This window comes from Aricia agestis, chromosome 6 (genome assembly GCF_905147365.1).
Source record: "Aricia agestis chromosome 6, ilAriAges1.1, whole genome shotgun sequence".
Taxonomy (NCBI): domain Eukaryota; kingdom Metazoa; phylum Arthropoda; class Insecta; order Lepidoptera; family Lycaenidae; genus Aricia; species Aricia agestis.
The window spans coordinates 14695899-14712489 of NC_056411.1; the positions used below are offsets into that span (position 1 = coordinate 14695899).

The following is a 16591-nucleotide window of genomic DNA, read 5'->3' on the forward strand; positions in this document are numbered from 1 at the left end:
ATTTTTCAAGCAAAAAATAATAATAAGGCAAATTAAAACAAATAAATATCATTGTCGATGTTGTGCATTTAATATTTTGTGAACAAAATAATGTTTCTGTAGCAATTTTGCTGATCGTCTAAGTTAGAATGAAGATTTATCACCTTTATACATATTTCCTTCATTCATTATGCTTATTGCTATAGTTCACTATTCACTTTTCACTTCAAGAATTTAGAATTACTTGTGCAGCACAAAAGTTCTCACTTTATAATCACTGAACGATTTATCATTTGCACTGAATTGGTGCATTTACACCTGATCAGCGCTCGCATCGCACGCGGAACTATCGCAGACTATTTTGGATCGGATTTAGACCACAAACTCCTGAGCGCACCAAACATCTGACAATGGAATTTTAATGGCCAGAATATGCAAGTGATAAATTCATATGAAATATCGATAAAAATTGACCATTAAAATTTGAATTGAAACGTAAAGACCTAAATATAAAACAAATAGAAAAATACATTGATTGCTAGTTGATTGTGATAATTTTTTTAAAAAGTGGTCGCTGATCAGTCAAGAACTAAGCAAACAAAAACTTGCGATAACAACTTCGACTTCACTAAAAGTCAGTTGTAATTAAATAACCAATATTATATTTTTAGGTACTACTGACTTTTGAAACAAGCCATTTAAATTATATCTATCAGACGATTGGGTCGATAAACTGTACATGTTATAAATATAAAAATAGATAATGATACATGTGTTTGCCAATATTTTTGTATTTCCCATTGCATCAATGCCAATATTACAAAGAGAAATAGCGTAGATATATAGATAGGTGCTAACATAATGTTGTATTGTCTGAGACAATCACAACAAAGATAAAAATATTATTGATACAATGAGTGTAGTTCTAAAATTGAAATAAATGATGAGTCCTAGCTATATAAAGGAATCCATAGCACGTGAGAAAGTTACCATACGAGAGTCAGAATATAATTTAATGGACAGATTTTTGACATCGTAGTTCGTACTAACTTTTGTGTTTAATTATGATTATACTGAGAGTCTACTCACTTCTTAAGCTTTCGTTCTTCGTTAGAGTGTGTCCTTTAGGAATTTCATTGTTCAATGTCTTGTCGATGTTTTCTTTGACACGTTCGTGAAGTGGGTCTCTCCATTTCTTTAGCGCTACATCGTCTTTCGATGGAGCTTTTTGTAAAGAGGGCTTGCGTGGTGGAAGCTGCAAAAGATATAACTTTTATTCAATTCTTCCGGGTTAGTTAATAGTTTTATATCTTGTGGGACAACTAAGAATAAGTCAGTTTCTAAATGTTTTGAGAAATATTCTAATTTAGGATTAAATTGTTTAAAAATCTTAGATAGAGTCTAAATTTACCTTCGATGGACCCTTATCTGCTGCAGCGGGAGGTTTCGTATCCATTTTTGTGTCTTCGCCCTTGTCTTCTTTACTTGCTACAGGTTTTTTTGTATCTTGAACGTTCTTACCATTAGGAGTAATATTTAACTTTTCATTTCTATCTACTGGCTTTTTGTTTATACTATTTGTAGTGTTTGACTTATCGTCTATTGTTTTTACAGTTTTTAAAGGAGCTTTATCATTAGTTTGTTTTTCTTCTGGTTTCGCTGGTGTTTTGGGTGTAGGTCTTGTGAATCTGGGCTTCTCATCCCCGGCTCGAGCCGACTTGTCTGCTAACTTGGCCGCGGAAGGCTTGACAAGCTTGTCATCTGCGGGTTCGTCTATGCCGTTTTCACCCTTGTCTCTGATGGTCGATTGCTTCTTCAAAACAGCTGTAAAATGTAAAATAGTTTTTAAAGAAAACATAAAAGCACAACTAGGTAAGGCTAAGGTACTAGGTAATAAGTATACCCTATCCTACCATAGAGAATATGACCCAAACTGTGTGTCTGTCGGTTATTATATATTGCTTAAACTGCTAAACCTAAGTAAATACATTCAATTTTTGGGAAAATATAAGCATAATTTTTGTTTTGAAAAATGAATGGTTTTCACTGTACATTTTTTCCAGACAAATGCATAATACATAATACTATGATCATAAGTTTCGAGCATCATTTTCTTCAGAAATGATATATCACTACTAGATTACTTTACTATTACTTACTACTACTAGGTTATAATCTTTACTATTTTTAAGTGCACAGCTCAATTAACTGTTGGAAACATTAGCGTGAAAATCCGATAAACTAGCAAGGACGAGCGTTTTGGCAGCAGCCATGTTTATTTACGTAGCCGAATGTCATCAAATGCATTGGAAGAATAACACGTGCTAACATCAGTTTTGTGTGGGTCTTGCTAATTTGTGTTACAGTATGAGTATAATTATTAATTAAATCATGACAAATAATAATTTTCGTCTGCGTAAAATCATCTAACTATTTAGTAATTTTATAGAGATATTTTTAATCTTCTTTCGTCTTATATCTCTCATACTCATACTTACAGATTATTGCAATGGTTCGGGTGACTAAAAATACGTAAGTAATACATTGGTAGACATTAGAGGATGATGATGATGACGATGAAAATGAGAGGATAACGTTCATTGATAATGCACAGGATGCAATCAACACAATATAAAACTATTTAAACTAGATATATCGAGAAATTATTGTGGTACGCTTTGCAAACAATTTTAATAAGGCTACAGAAAATGTGGTGTGAACAGTGATCAGTCGTTAAGATTCCTTGTGTAATTTTCATGAAACATTTACGTGCTAAATAAAAAAGATAGTGATAAAACTAAATCCAAAAGAAGTGTGTTGGTTATAAATCATCGTATAACCCCAACACGGTCGTTTTGTGCGTCTGTCCTCTCTAAAAATACCGCGAGAGCGAGGCGTCGGCTTGGAATATCTCATCGTTTATCCCGCGATGAAAACAAAACCCGACATAATCTCGTTCACATAAAGAAAAAACTATAAAAAAGTAAATTCTGATTAGTTAATGTAGTAGGCGATTCTATCGCTATGGCGTGTTTAAATACGTGATACGTCTTGAGATTAACCTCAGATGTAGCAAAACTGTTAATTAATTCAGCTAATAATGCTGTAGGGTATGCTATGTTTTTATAAAATTACAAGGAAAATAAGCAGACGGATCTCCAAATAATAAGCCGACGCACATGGACATCGTAACATCAGAGTGTTTCATGCCGGTTTCTTTGAGACCGCAGTATTGACCACCAGTCAAAGCTTGTCACTCACACATTCATGAATGAAATTCTCTTATATTAAGAAAGCGTATCTATTTATCGGTATCATGTAGAGCCTAAAATCTTGATGGTGATGATAGATCACTAACCGCCGTACTCACAGACATTTAATTATGATTAACCTTCAATTTAATGAAGAGTTTGACAGATAATGTATCGTGCTTATGACAAAATTTTGAATTAATTACATGTAAGTAAAATGTTCCACTATGAGTGCGGCAGTTTAATTCTAGTATTTCAGTGAACACTTACAATGAAAAACTATAAATGCTTTGGCGTTCTCATTTCATACATCAAGGTTAGCCAATTTAATAAGATCGTGTCGTGTTTATTGTACGAACCTAATTATAGACGAAGGATTTTGTAGTTTTTTTTTAATGAAATAAATGATGATGGAAAGCAACTACCGTCGCCCATGGACATTCGTAGCATCAGAAGAGCTGCAGGTGCGTTGCCGGCCTTTTAAGAGGGAATAGGAATAGGGGAGGGTAGGGAAGGGAATAGGGTAGGGTATTGGGCCTCCGGTAAACTCACTCACTCGGCGAAACACAGCGCAAGCGCTGTTTCACGCCGGTTTTCTGTGAGAACGTGGTATTTCTCCGGTCGAGCCGGCCCATTCGTGCCGCCACCGCCCATAAAGTATAAAATTAGGAGGAAATAGTAAACTCTTTCACTCTCTCTCCTAGGTTGTCGATAAAAAAAAGCATCATCTGTCTTGTTTGTGAAAATCATGGTTGTTACAGTTTACTACAATTTTTTTTAATACATATCTTGAAAGTTGAATGAGTTCTGACTTCTGAATAATGTGAGTTAGGTATACATTAAAAATATTTTATGTAGTTCCAAGAAAACTGTTTGTCGTTCATGAATTTAGTTACCCAACGAAATTGAAAAGTTTTATTATTTATGCGATTCCCAGCAGCAGAGACGTAATTATGGTTTGAACGTGAAAATCAAATTTAAATAGGTACTAAATCATTCATAGATCGATAGGTACCTATACAAAGAACATCCCACGTGGTAACTAAAAACTAAAATTACTATCGTCGTTTACCAGTGCAGTATCTTGTAATCATGGATCTGATGGTAATGATGATGTTTGATGCAATGTGACAGGTTTTGCATTTATCAATATGAATGCAAAAACTGTCACATTTGATATCTATATAATAATAATAATAATAATGAACTCTTTATTTGCACATAAAAAAAATACAAAATGCGAAAGAGAAACAATTTTTAGGAAGAGCGCAAATTGGCGGTCTCTTCCAGACAACCATAAAAAAGGATATTTAAAAAAAGAAATAAAAGGATTATGACAAACAAAGTCTCTTAAAACTAAGTTTTTTTTACGTAAAAGATATAACATATAAAAGTAATGTTTTTATGATTCGTAGTATTATATATATAAAATAAACTACAAAATACTTACGATTTACACATATAAAGCATATAATAATAATTAATAATCATATAATATACATACTTAAATATAATACATATCATAATATCTTATATCCACTAAATATGTTCACATTGAAAGAGTTATGTCCAAGAAATGATTATTTAAACGTTTTTTAAAGATATTGATAGATTCAGAATTTTGGATAGATTCGGGTAGTGAGTTCCAGAGGCGGATAGCGGAAATAGTAAAAGAAGAGTCATAGAAAGAAGTTTTATGAGAAGGAAAGGCAAGAGTGCGTTTGTTAGCTGAACGTAGAGAAGGATTATTATGGCCAAGGAAACTGAATTTAACTTTGAGATAGTCAGGGGTTGTAGGATTAAAAAGAATATTGTAGAGAAGGTGAAGAATATGAGAATGACGGCGTAATTTAATCGGGAGCCACTTAAGCTTAGACCGATGTTCTGAGACATGGTCAAATTTGCGGAGGCCAAACACGAACCGGATGCATAAATTTTGGAGACGTTGGAGGGAAGAGAGAAGGAGTTCATTAAGGTCACTGTAACAAACATCAGCGTAATCAAGGATCGGAAAGAGAAGAGATTGGGCTAGAGTGACTTTAGTCTGAACAGGGAGAAAATTACTCAAACGTCTGAGGGAAGCAGAGGCGGCAGATATCTTTTTGCGAACTTCCTGGACTTGAACATTCCACGACAGAGTGCGGTCAAAATAGACCCCAAGGTTACGCACTGTTGAACTATAAGGAATGATCGACCCATTGAGTATAATATTTGGTAAGTTGTTCCAGTCAACTTTGGCTATCAATTGTCTAATACCAATAATTATACATTGAGTCTTATTAGGGTTAAGGTCTAAGCCATAGGCCTTGCTCAATTTCAATATTTTTTCTAAATCAGCGTTAACTAAAGAAATTCCATGAACCAGCAAGGGAAGCAAAATTTGTCTATAAATCTGTAGATCATCAGCATACATATGAAAAGAAGAAGAGATGTGACGGCAAACAGAGTTAATAAAAATGGAAAATAAGAGAGGAGAAAGAACGCTGCCTTGAGGCCACCGACAAAAATGTTACGCCAGGAGGAGAAAATGTTATCAAATTTAACACGTTGCCGGCGTCCTCGAAGGAAACTGCGAAACCAGTCAATTACAATGGGGGATAAATTAAGAGAGCAGAGAAGAAGAAGCAAAATGTCATGATCTACAGAGTTAAAGGCGTTACTAAAATCTAAGAGAGTGAGGATAGTTAAATGTTGCTGATCCATACCTAGACGAATGTCGTCAGCAATTTTCACCAGTGTTGAAGTGCTGTGACCGAAACGAAAGCCAGATTGGTGAGGATCTAATAAATTGTGTGAATTGAGAAAAGACTGGAGTTGGTGTTGTACCGATCGTTGAATGAAATTTTGCACACTTATAGTTTATATGGTGAAGCAGTGCATCGAGCTAATATTATTTTGAAATTATGTTTTTATCGTACATTTTTTTAACAAACAAAACATTACACACACTGCAACACACACACTAGGAAAATGACAGATTTTTGAGTGACAAGCCTATACTTACGAATTATACTCTTTTGTTTATGGTTGAAGTCTGTTGAAAATGGATTATAGTTTTTTTTATTGAATCTTAGATACTATTAGACAATGCTTCACGGCCAGTCTGAGATCAGCTGAGTCCCAGAGTCAATATTTTTTTACAAAATATAGGTAGTAGTCCTAAATGTTGTTGAAACTAAGGTCGAATTTCGACCATTGGGCGATCTCTAGTTATTATAACGACGTGATTTGCAAGTTTCAGTAAGCCGTGAGGACAATGGTTATTCGCCTAGACTTTCAGGAGCTATGTAAAGTAGATACCCTCAAAATTAACGTACCGTCAAATATCACAAGGGCCACAAAAAACGGAGCACAAAATGAAAATCACAACACTTCCACTCCAGTTAAGAAACCTGCGACTTTTGGAGAGGCGGACGCTTAACGCCCGAACCCCTGCCAAATATCACGTGCTGACGTCACGGCGGAGGTAAATATATCAACTATGTGACATGCACTTCAAAAAAATACTCCAAAATAAAGCGGCATCAAAAAATAAACAGTGATAAACATAAAGCTGTTTGGGATAAAACGATGATGTCCTCCGCTACCCGTTTTTTAATTTCGTTGAGCTAAAATGTAGGGTCGCAACTTTCCTCTTGTGCATATTATTATTTTCATCAGTCATCAGACTCATCACTCATCGTTAATCATTTGTTTAGAGTAATGCAGACACGTGCAGGGGTGTTCGAACTAGGGACTGCCCCTTGAAGCCTCGTGATCAAGATTGTAATCAACATAGTCTATAGCGACATACAAGCTCTACATTTACGCACATACTTATACCTGTGCAAGCTTATACTATGTTTGTATATGGGTAAGGCAGCCAGAATTGTCAAATAGTAACACAAAATATTTTGTGTTACCGTTACACAAAAGTTTTTTTTGGATAAAGGTGGTGGATTTTTGGATAAAGGTGGTTTCATAATGGTGAAATAAATTACCTACAATTTTTATTTTTGTATTTCTGTAAGACGATTTAATACAAGATAAAATGTGTGTCTGGGTTGGTTGGTTGACACAGGTGTACAACATGTAATTTATACGTGGGAGAGCCATGCTTCGGCACGAATGGACCGGCTCGACCGGAGAAATACCACGTTCTCACAGAAAACCGGCGTGAAACAGCGCTTGCGCTGTGTTTCGCCGAGTGAGTGAGTTTACCGGAGGCCCAATCCCCTACCCTATTCCCTTCCCTACCCTCCCCTATTCCCTTCCCTTCCCTATCCTCCCCTATTACCCTATTTCCTCTTAAAAGGCCGGCAACGCACCTGCAGCTCTTCTGATGCTGCGAGTGTCCATGGGCGACGGAAGTTGCTTTCCATCAGGTGACCCGTTTGCTCGTTTGCCCCCTTATTTCATAAAAAAAAAGTAAGTAACTCACAACTTGAAAACCATTACTAGGGCTCATCATTACGAATAACTTTTTGTATGGAAGTAACAGTGAAATAGCGAAAAAATAAATCAGTTGTTCCATACTTTTCAAGTGAAGTCAGTTGAAATAAAATACCTATTTTTTTCACATTTTCAGTATTGTTTCCATACAAAAGTCATTTGTGATGATGAGCGCGAGTAGTAGTTTTCAAGCTATGCGTTAATTTAGTTACACGTTGTATGGCCGTCCAAATACCACTATGCATTCGGCTTTATAGATCGATTGTGTTACGATAACACAAATGTAACATAATCGTAACACAAATGCAACACAAAAGACTTAGAATTTACAACAATTTTAGAATAAATTCAGTTATTTATTGCAACTAGGCATTAATGGGCGATTTATAATATAATACCTTTGACCTCATCGCTAGCAAATATATAATACAATAACATTCAAATATCTGTTTATTACCTTAGAATTCACATTTACTTTTATTTTTTTCCACATAAACAAAAACGTAACGACCAGTTTAGACTCATTTACTCCTGAAATAATAAACCTAGCATTTTTTTTGTTAATTTTGTTGATGACAGTGCTGCCGTATTAACACTGCATTTGTACGTTGACTCTTTAAATAGTACCTTTGGGGTAAAAATTCGTCACACAAATAACACAAAATAAAAAGCCATATTTTATTTTAAACTATCGATAAAACAAGTCAATTGAAGGGGTTTCGCAACAATATTAATATTAGAGCAAGGGACTATCTGCTATCATGTAATTCTTCGACGGTATACTTATTATTCAGATATTCTCTTCAATTTAATGGATATTCCAACCCTAAGATACTGCAGAAAAAAACGACAAAAACGTCACACAAATAAATTGACAATTTTGGCGTACCCAGGTAGGGGCAGGGGGACCCCCCCCCCCTGGAAGATAAAATAAACGTCTATTTTCCTAGCAAGTGGGAATTAAAAACGTGTTACCATACTCTGCGCAAAATGATTATGTCGTATGAGCTGCCCCCACTAGCTGAAGTCCTGGGTTATCTTCTTATCCGATCAATTTCACTAGCAGCTTCTTTGATGATAGTTTTTTTTAAGTATCCCTAATAATTCTCCTCCTTACTATACTCCACTCGGGCTATCTTGTCGCTAGCGGTCATTGACTCCCTGTCAAAAACCTGTCATTTTCCATATAAAACCACGATTGACAATATCTGACACTTCATTGTCAATCGCGGTTTATATGTTAAATGACAAGTTTTTGACAGGGAGTCAATGACCGCTAAGTTAGCCCGAGTGGAGTATAACGTTTTTATTAATAAGGTAGAGTTTTTGAATGTAGATAATTCGGTTTTAAGAAAACTTGCAAAATATACATTTTTTTAAAGATTTCCTACGCAAAAATGCACGTTTGTTCAGCGCGGTACAAGAAGGTGGCAAAAACAAGCGTCAATATAATTTTTGATTTGTGAGGAAAAGCTATTTTCTTGATGGCCTCAAATAAAACATTTCATCACCAGCCACGTCTGTGTGATACAGTCGGGTATAAATAATTTACATTGGCTGCAAATAGACCATCAGCACCTCGACTTTGACCTTTCGCGCGGACGTCTGATGGAGTAGTTTCGTTTGAAACACTGATAATTTGAAAATTTCTGGTGACATATTATTATTCCCTTAAAGAAATGCTCACTCCGCTGTTCCAGCTTTTCCATACGTTCATATCTGGGAGCACGGCAGTGTCCCCGCCAAGTCGAGCAAAAAAGCGGCACGGCCGTACCATCCTTTTCTCGAACCAATTCAGGCTATTTTTGACCCCTTATAAATTCATTGTAGATAAACCAACAAGCCTGAATTTTCAGTTGGTAAGTAAGCATTGTATAAACACGGTATATTTAAATCTGGGGGCACGGCAGGGCCCCCGCCAAGTCGAGCAAAAAAGCGGCACGGCCGTACCATCCTTTTCTCGAACCAATTCAGGCTATTTCTGACCCCTTATAACTTCATTGTGGATAAACTAACAAGCCTGAATTTTCAGTTGGTGAACAAGCATTGTATAAACACGGTATATTTAAAATTTTATTCAATTTGCACCAGTAGTTTAAGAACTGTAACTTGTTAAAGTTTCTTAATTTTGTCACTGACTGATTGGCCGATCACCAAAAGTCTAAGGCACTTCTAGCAGACATAGAACCTTCAAATTTAGAATATAATTAGTGTTTAGTGTCTAAATCAAGGAAAAATTTCTGTCCAGTTTTCTATATACACTAACTTCGTAAATAACTTTGTAATCCCATAAAAATGTTTAGGATTACAAAGTTACATTTGCGATTTATGAATCATTGTACCCGTACCATGAATATCTCCGGTTTATCGTCGGTAGAGAGATATCTAGCTAGTGTTTAGTGTCTTAATTAAGGGAAAACCTAATAAACATTTCATAATTACAGTCCAGTTTTCTTCTTCTTTCTCTAACTTCGTGAATAACTTTGTAATCTCATATACCTACATATTGTATAAGATTACAAAGTTACATTAATTGCAATTTATGAATCATTGTGCCAGTACCATCGATATTTCCGTACGTATATTCGAAGGAGTAATAGTTGTAGATAGGTATCTATATATATCGAGCACTAGCTTTTGCCCGCGGCTTCGCTCGCGTGGAATTCAAAAATCGCGTAAAATACGAATATTCTTGTAAACCTCCTTTGGAAACCTGACGTTTTCCCAAGACCAAAAGTAGCCTATGTTACTCTTCATCCTTTCAACTAAGTCTACGTCAAAAATCAAGTCGATTGGTTGCTTCGCTAGGCCGTGAAGGAAGGACAATCAAACAAACAAACAAACATACTTTCGCATTTATAATAAGATTAGTATGGATATTGGATAGTCATGAAAGACAAGTAGTATAGTAATACTGTCAGTGGCGAATTTACAAATTTGCCGCCTGTAGGCTATTCAATTTTAGCCGCCCTTATAACTGTCCATTGAAATTCAATACGTTAGTTTAGTTAACAATCATATCCCACCGAAAACATTTTTTGAAACTTTTTGCTTAGACGACCACACAATGTTTCACATGGTTTCACCTTGTGCGGTTGCGAAACGGCGAAGACTTACATATTTACTGGTATAAGTATGTAGAATTTGTTTAAGTTAGGGTCAGTATAGTTAGGCTGTGTAGATTTAGAAGCTTGACTCTACATGAGATCTCATATCTTTTTCACAGGGTAAACCGTAAACCTAATATGTGGTCCTCTCGGCAATATTTTACAAGAAATGTTTTTGGTGGGATTTTTTATTTCTGTAAGGGAGATCGCAGACGACAGACTTTTTGTGCGATCTCCTTAAGATAAAAAAAAATGGAGCTAAATTTGCCGCCCCTCTAAATCTGCCGCCCTAGGCTCCAGCCTACTTAGCCTATTGGTAAATCCACTACTGAATACTATATTATTATTAATCGCTAGTTTTGTTTGTTTCTTATACAAATCGTTATTGATATTTATAGTAGTAACTAGTAAAAGGTACCAAAAAGGAGAAAAGTAGGACTCTACAAAAAGATGTGAGATCCCATCAAAAACATCTTGTAAAAAAACCAAGTCTCGCAACTCAGTTTTTATACCGTAAAAATTTATGAGATCCATGCAATACCAAGTCGGTTAATTTATTCAGTCCCTACCTAGGGGACCTTCTGTCTCAAGTTATTACGTAAGTTATTATCATATCAATATTAAAAATCTTTTACGTTTTAAATAAATAGATCGACTGTTATTGACTTTTGTACATAACCACACCGCAACCACTGCACTGGCGAGTGGCGATAACGCAACCACGTCGGCATTTTGTCGGTACCACAACGCAACTACATAAAGCTGCAGCGACACCATTCACACGTAGCCACTGTTCGACGACATTTTGTCGTTGCGATGTGGTGTGGTTGTGGTACGTGTGGTGTGGGTTGGCCCTAAGCTGGGAACAAATTATCGGACGTTTTCATCGGATGCGTCTTGTTAACTATCAAATTAATAACTTACGCCGGTTCTTCTCGCCGGGATAGTTCCCGAACCGGTGGTAGGCACCATTAGCATCAACGTTCTGAAAGTATATGTTACAAATCTATTCGGAAATAAAACAATTTTTATTATTTATTTTTATTATTATTTATTAATAGGTACAAAATACACTTAGGCTGTTTACACAAGGCGCCGCAGCGGCAGCGGCACCGCCACCGCGGCGGTGCCGCTGCGGTGCGGCTGCATTTCTCATCCCTGTATTTCTATGGGCCCTTACACACGGCGCCGCAGCGACTGTGGCACGGTATCACGTATTAGGCGCGTGTGTAAACACCCTAAACTGTGCACTTTCTTTGACATAAGTCGCAGACGCGACCTTGAGCGTTCGGACGTCCGAACAGAATCTGGCTGACCAAGCGGCTTAACAATGTGCACGGACTGCATCGCGGTTCATCCTCGGACGTCCGCGGATGCAAAAACATCTGCCGCGATTATCGTAAACGCCAGCGCCAAAAAATGACATGGGATTTGACATTAGTATTCGCTAGCGAAGCGATTATGTCAAATCGCATACATTTTGTTAGCGTTTACGATAATGCTTGCCACTTGTCTACTAGGGCAGATGTTTTTGCATCCGCGGACGTCCGAGGATGAACCGCGGTGCAGTCCGTGCACATTGTTAAGCCGCATCCGTCAGCCGCGACTTATGGTGCTCCCACACCGCCGTTAGAAAATGTTTAGTAACGTTAGTAAACATATTTTGTTAGAAAACATTAAAGCTTAGAACAAACATACGCGTCAGTGACGGAGCGTCAAGTTGTCAAATGTGTGTTTTGTATACAAAGCACACATTTGACAACTTGACGCTCCGCTTCGCAGTCGCCTAGTCGCGTAGGTTTGGCCTAAGCTTTAATCACAAATGTTAAAAAAATTTAAAAATGTTTTCATGTTAGAAAATGTTTAAAAGTAAACGTAAGTTAACAAATTATAACACAATAAAACATGACGTGTTAGGTACCTTTTATATATGATATTGAATGTACCGTAACTTCTTGGTGGAAATTCATGTTTCACAGTAATAACATACACTTTTCATGCACTTTTTCCACTTTTATTAATTTATTTTATTACAATTATGTTTCACACGACCGGTTTCGATAAAATCATCATCAGGTGTAGTGCAGGTAATTTTAAATTTTTAAAAAATTGGTAAACAAAAATAGGGTTGTCAGCATCATGAAAAATTTCTACCATTTAGTACAATTTTCTACCAAAAACAATTTCTTCTACCAAAAAAATTACAAATTAAATTTTTAAATGTATAACCTTTGATATTGATAAATTAATGACTAAAATAGGAGTTGTAGTTAAATAGCAACATAAATATATAATAGGTCAAAAAATTAAATTAAAAAACAATAATTACATTAAATAGATCAAAAATTCAATTTAAATGTCCTTAACTATAATTAATAAATAATAATATTATAATAACAATTCATAAAATGTCAATATTTATATAAATCATGTCATAAAATAATAAATTCATATAAATCATGTCAAAGTAATGCCAATGTCAATATTATATAAAATTTCTAATAACTAAATTAAATGTCAAACTTAAAATAAAATTATGTCCAATATAATGTTAAGTATCCTGTAATAATATAGAATTTGAGAGGCATGTCTGATCGTTAAGAAGATTCCCATATTTCTTGTGTCTATTTATTTCTAGCGCTTCTAATGCATCCATCTTCCTGCTTTTTTGGTAAAACGTGTAGATATTTAATGCCTTTATCAGGATCGAAGAAATAATATATAAAAAATGAATGAGATAAAGGCACACATTACCTGCACTACACCTGATGATGATTTTATCGAAACCGGTCGTGTGAAACATAATTGTAATAAAATAAATTAATAAAAGTGGAAAAAGTGCATGAAAAGTGTATGTTATTACTGTGTTACCTTTTGTTTGTTAACCTTTTATAAACGGCGCGGCGGCGTGACGGCGCGGCGAGATATGCGGTGAGTCGGGGAACGCCTCCAACGTTATTTATCGTAAGTAGGGTTGTTGAGGAAGTGATTATGAGGAAGAGGAGGAGGAAGAGGAATTTTCACGCGCAAATTTAGAGGATGCGGATGAGGAAGAGGATATTTTTTGAGGAAGAGGATGCGGATGAGGAAGCGGATGAGGAAGAGAAGAGGATGATAGGAAATTATAAATACTAGCGGACCCAACCAAAAAGTCTTTGTCCTGTCTGTACATAACTAGGTACATAGGTACATTACACAAAAATTAATTAAAAGGGCATTTTCCAGTGGACCAAACTATGAATCTAAATCATTCTCAAAACACACGCACTAAAGAATCATCAAAATCCGTCCCACAATTAAGGAGGAGTTCAGTAACTAGTCTAAGAAAATTAGTTTCAAAATCGACGATCAGACCGTATAATTCGTCTAGTTTTGAAAGTTGGTACAGTTGTTCCTAAAGGTGTCCAGATGAATATACTAAAAGATGAATATACAAGAGCCGGCGGTGGGGAAGGGGGGGAAAGGTCTCTTTTTGAAGGTTTTTGCTTGTGACTCGAAAATTATTTAAAATATCTCTTTAGTGACTTCTACCTTAATTATCTACATTACTATAAATTACGTCCAAACTGTACGATCAAACGATCATTACTTTAGGAAATACAGAGTATTAAAAGGGTACGCTCGCACTGTTTTTCCATACAAACGTATTCCCCAATTTATTCCCTGGACAATGCGCTTAGACAAATGATTTTTATACAATAAGTACTATAATCTGTTAAAGCTACGTTAGATTTTTTCTAAATTTACTAACAAATAAAAAATAATGCCCCGTACCCCGCCAATCGACCGACCATAAAATAAATTTGAAAGATGTTTACGATAAAATAAAAACGTAGTGGTATAGACTCATTCTTCCTGAAGATATTTAAAAAGAATAAATTTAGATAGGATCAACTTTGAAGGAAGATTCACGGGAATACGTTACCTCGATTAACTGTACCTAGAGACAGATACAGTAAATCGGCGTAACGTAGTCCCCTGATTCCACCGCGCGCCGGCTCTTGTCCCACCCTCGGAGACTTTTAGTATATTCATCTGGACACCTTTAGGAACAACTGGTACAGTTGTAACTTTCAAAACTACACGAATTATTCGGTCTGAATTCATTAATTTTCCCAAACTAAACATACACAACAACGCACACAAAAAAAAAGATGAGTGAATGATACAATTCTCTGGCTCTGGCGTGTGCGTTGCCATGATTGGATTCGCGACGCGCATGCGCAGTGAAATTCCTCATAAATTCCTCTTAAATTTTGAGGAAGCGATAGCGGAAGAGGATTTTTTAATTTTTATTTATGAGGATGCGGTAGCGGTTGAGGAACCCAAAATATTGCGGAACTTCCTCATTATGAGGAAGCGGAAGAGGAATCCTCAGCAACCCTAATCGTAAGTTCTTTAGCGATAGTCTACGCGGAGTAATACGGGAGCAGATACCCGAATTCACACATCGTATATATCGGCTTATAGCGTTTGGCATGGTTTGGCGCATCCAATAAGAGCGTTTTTCGTCTAAACAAAAAATGAAAGCTATTCCAATGAGCAAATCCTCTTCCATTTTCGTGTAGACGCCCTCAGAACGCAAACCAAACTGCGAGCCAATACCAGATTTAAATGTTATAAGATGTTAGTAAACATTTTCTATGTGGCAACGGCAATGTAGGAGCACTTAAAACATATAACAATTGACAACATTTGTTAGTAAATGTTTTTATGTTAGAAAATGTTTACAAACATTGGTGTGGGAGCACCATTATGAAAACGTCCGATAATTTGTTTCTAGCTTTATAGCATAGAGAAATATAAGATAGTTGTACTATTATCTATTCTGTGATAGTACCAGATAGTACCTACTGATAATTTATAGGTCTTTGCAAAAATTTACAAAAATGAGGCTTGTCACACTGCCAATGAAAAAATGTTCTCAAAGGCTTTTATGGCCTTTTTTTAAATTAACTTTTGGCCATGATGGATAGCCATGATTGCCACCATGATTGCGACAATCTTCATAGCATGAACAAACGATGTCGAACATAATATTGTATAAACACTACATTGGCGGATATACTTCTCTAGTCTTTACATTACCTACATCGTCGCAATTGCTAGTCTGTAAACAAACGGTGGATCTAAATTCGATTTTGCATTTGTATCTTTCGGAAGCAGTATTGTCATTACAGTGTGTAACAAAAATAAGTGATAATACTTTAGGGTGTGTACGTGTTCCTTGTGGAGAGTTCACTGTGAAAGTAGCAGCGCTGAAAGACGAAATTTTTTTTTCACTTTTGTATGGGCAAGAGCCCGAGTGTCACGAGTTTCCCCATACATTTTAATTATTATATCATGTAGAATGTAGATATGTGTTGTCATCGGTCAGTCAAGGTTTGCTTACTATTAAAATAAATAAAAAAATCGGCCAAGTGCGAGTTGAACTCGCGCACGAAGGGTTCCGTACCACTATAGAGCAAAAATAGGCTGAAATTTGTGTTTTTTGTATGGGAGCCCCCCTTAATTATTTCATTTATTTAAATTTTATTATAAGGTATGAAAGTACAAATGAAACTGAGTATTTCGTGAATATTTCAAGTGATTATGTATTGCCGTTATTGATATCGAGCAAAAAATGGCAAAAAAATAATGTTTGTTGTATGGGAGCCCCCTAAAACATTTAATTTATTTTGTTTTTAGTATTAGTTGTTGTTATACCGGCAACAGATATACACAATCTGTGAAAATTTCAGAAGTCTAGCTATAGCGGTCCTTGAGTTACAGCCTGGAGACACACAGACAGACAGACGGACAGACGCACAGGCATCGAAGTCT

The 16591-nt window shown here is 36.0% G+C and overlaps 1 protein-coding gene and 1 long non-coding RNA gene across 3 annotated transcripts in view; one reads left to right on the plus strand and one right to left on the minus strand.

Annotated features, from left to right (window-relative positions):
- Positions 1-16591, minus strand: part of LOC121728430 (DNA ligase 1) — a 29118-nt gene that overhangs the window by 7682 nt on the left and 4845 nt on the right. For both annotated transcript variants that reach the window (XM_042116627.1, XM_042116625.1), the window contains exons 3-4: positions 1391-1803; positions 1069-1234 (exon numbers count right to left, since the gene is read on the minus strand). In XM_042116627.1, the coding sequence (XP_041972561.1) occupies positions 1069-1234; positions 1391-1803 (579 nt within the window). The remainder of the gene's footprint in view (positions 1-1068; positions 1235-1390; positions 1804-16591) is intronic.
- LOC121728432 lies at positions 540-10947 on the plus strand. Its single transcript, XR_006035802.1, has 3 exons — positions 540-549; positions 826-829; positions 10803-10947. It is a non-coding gene; the product is annotated as an uncharacterized LOC121728432 (long non-coding RNA).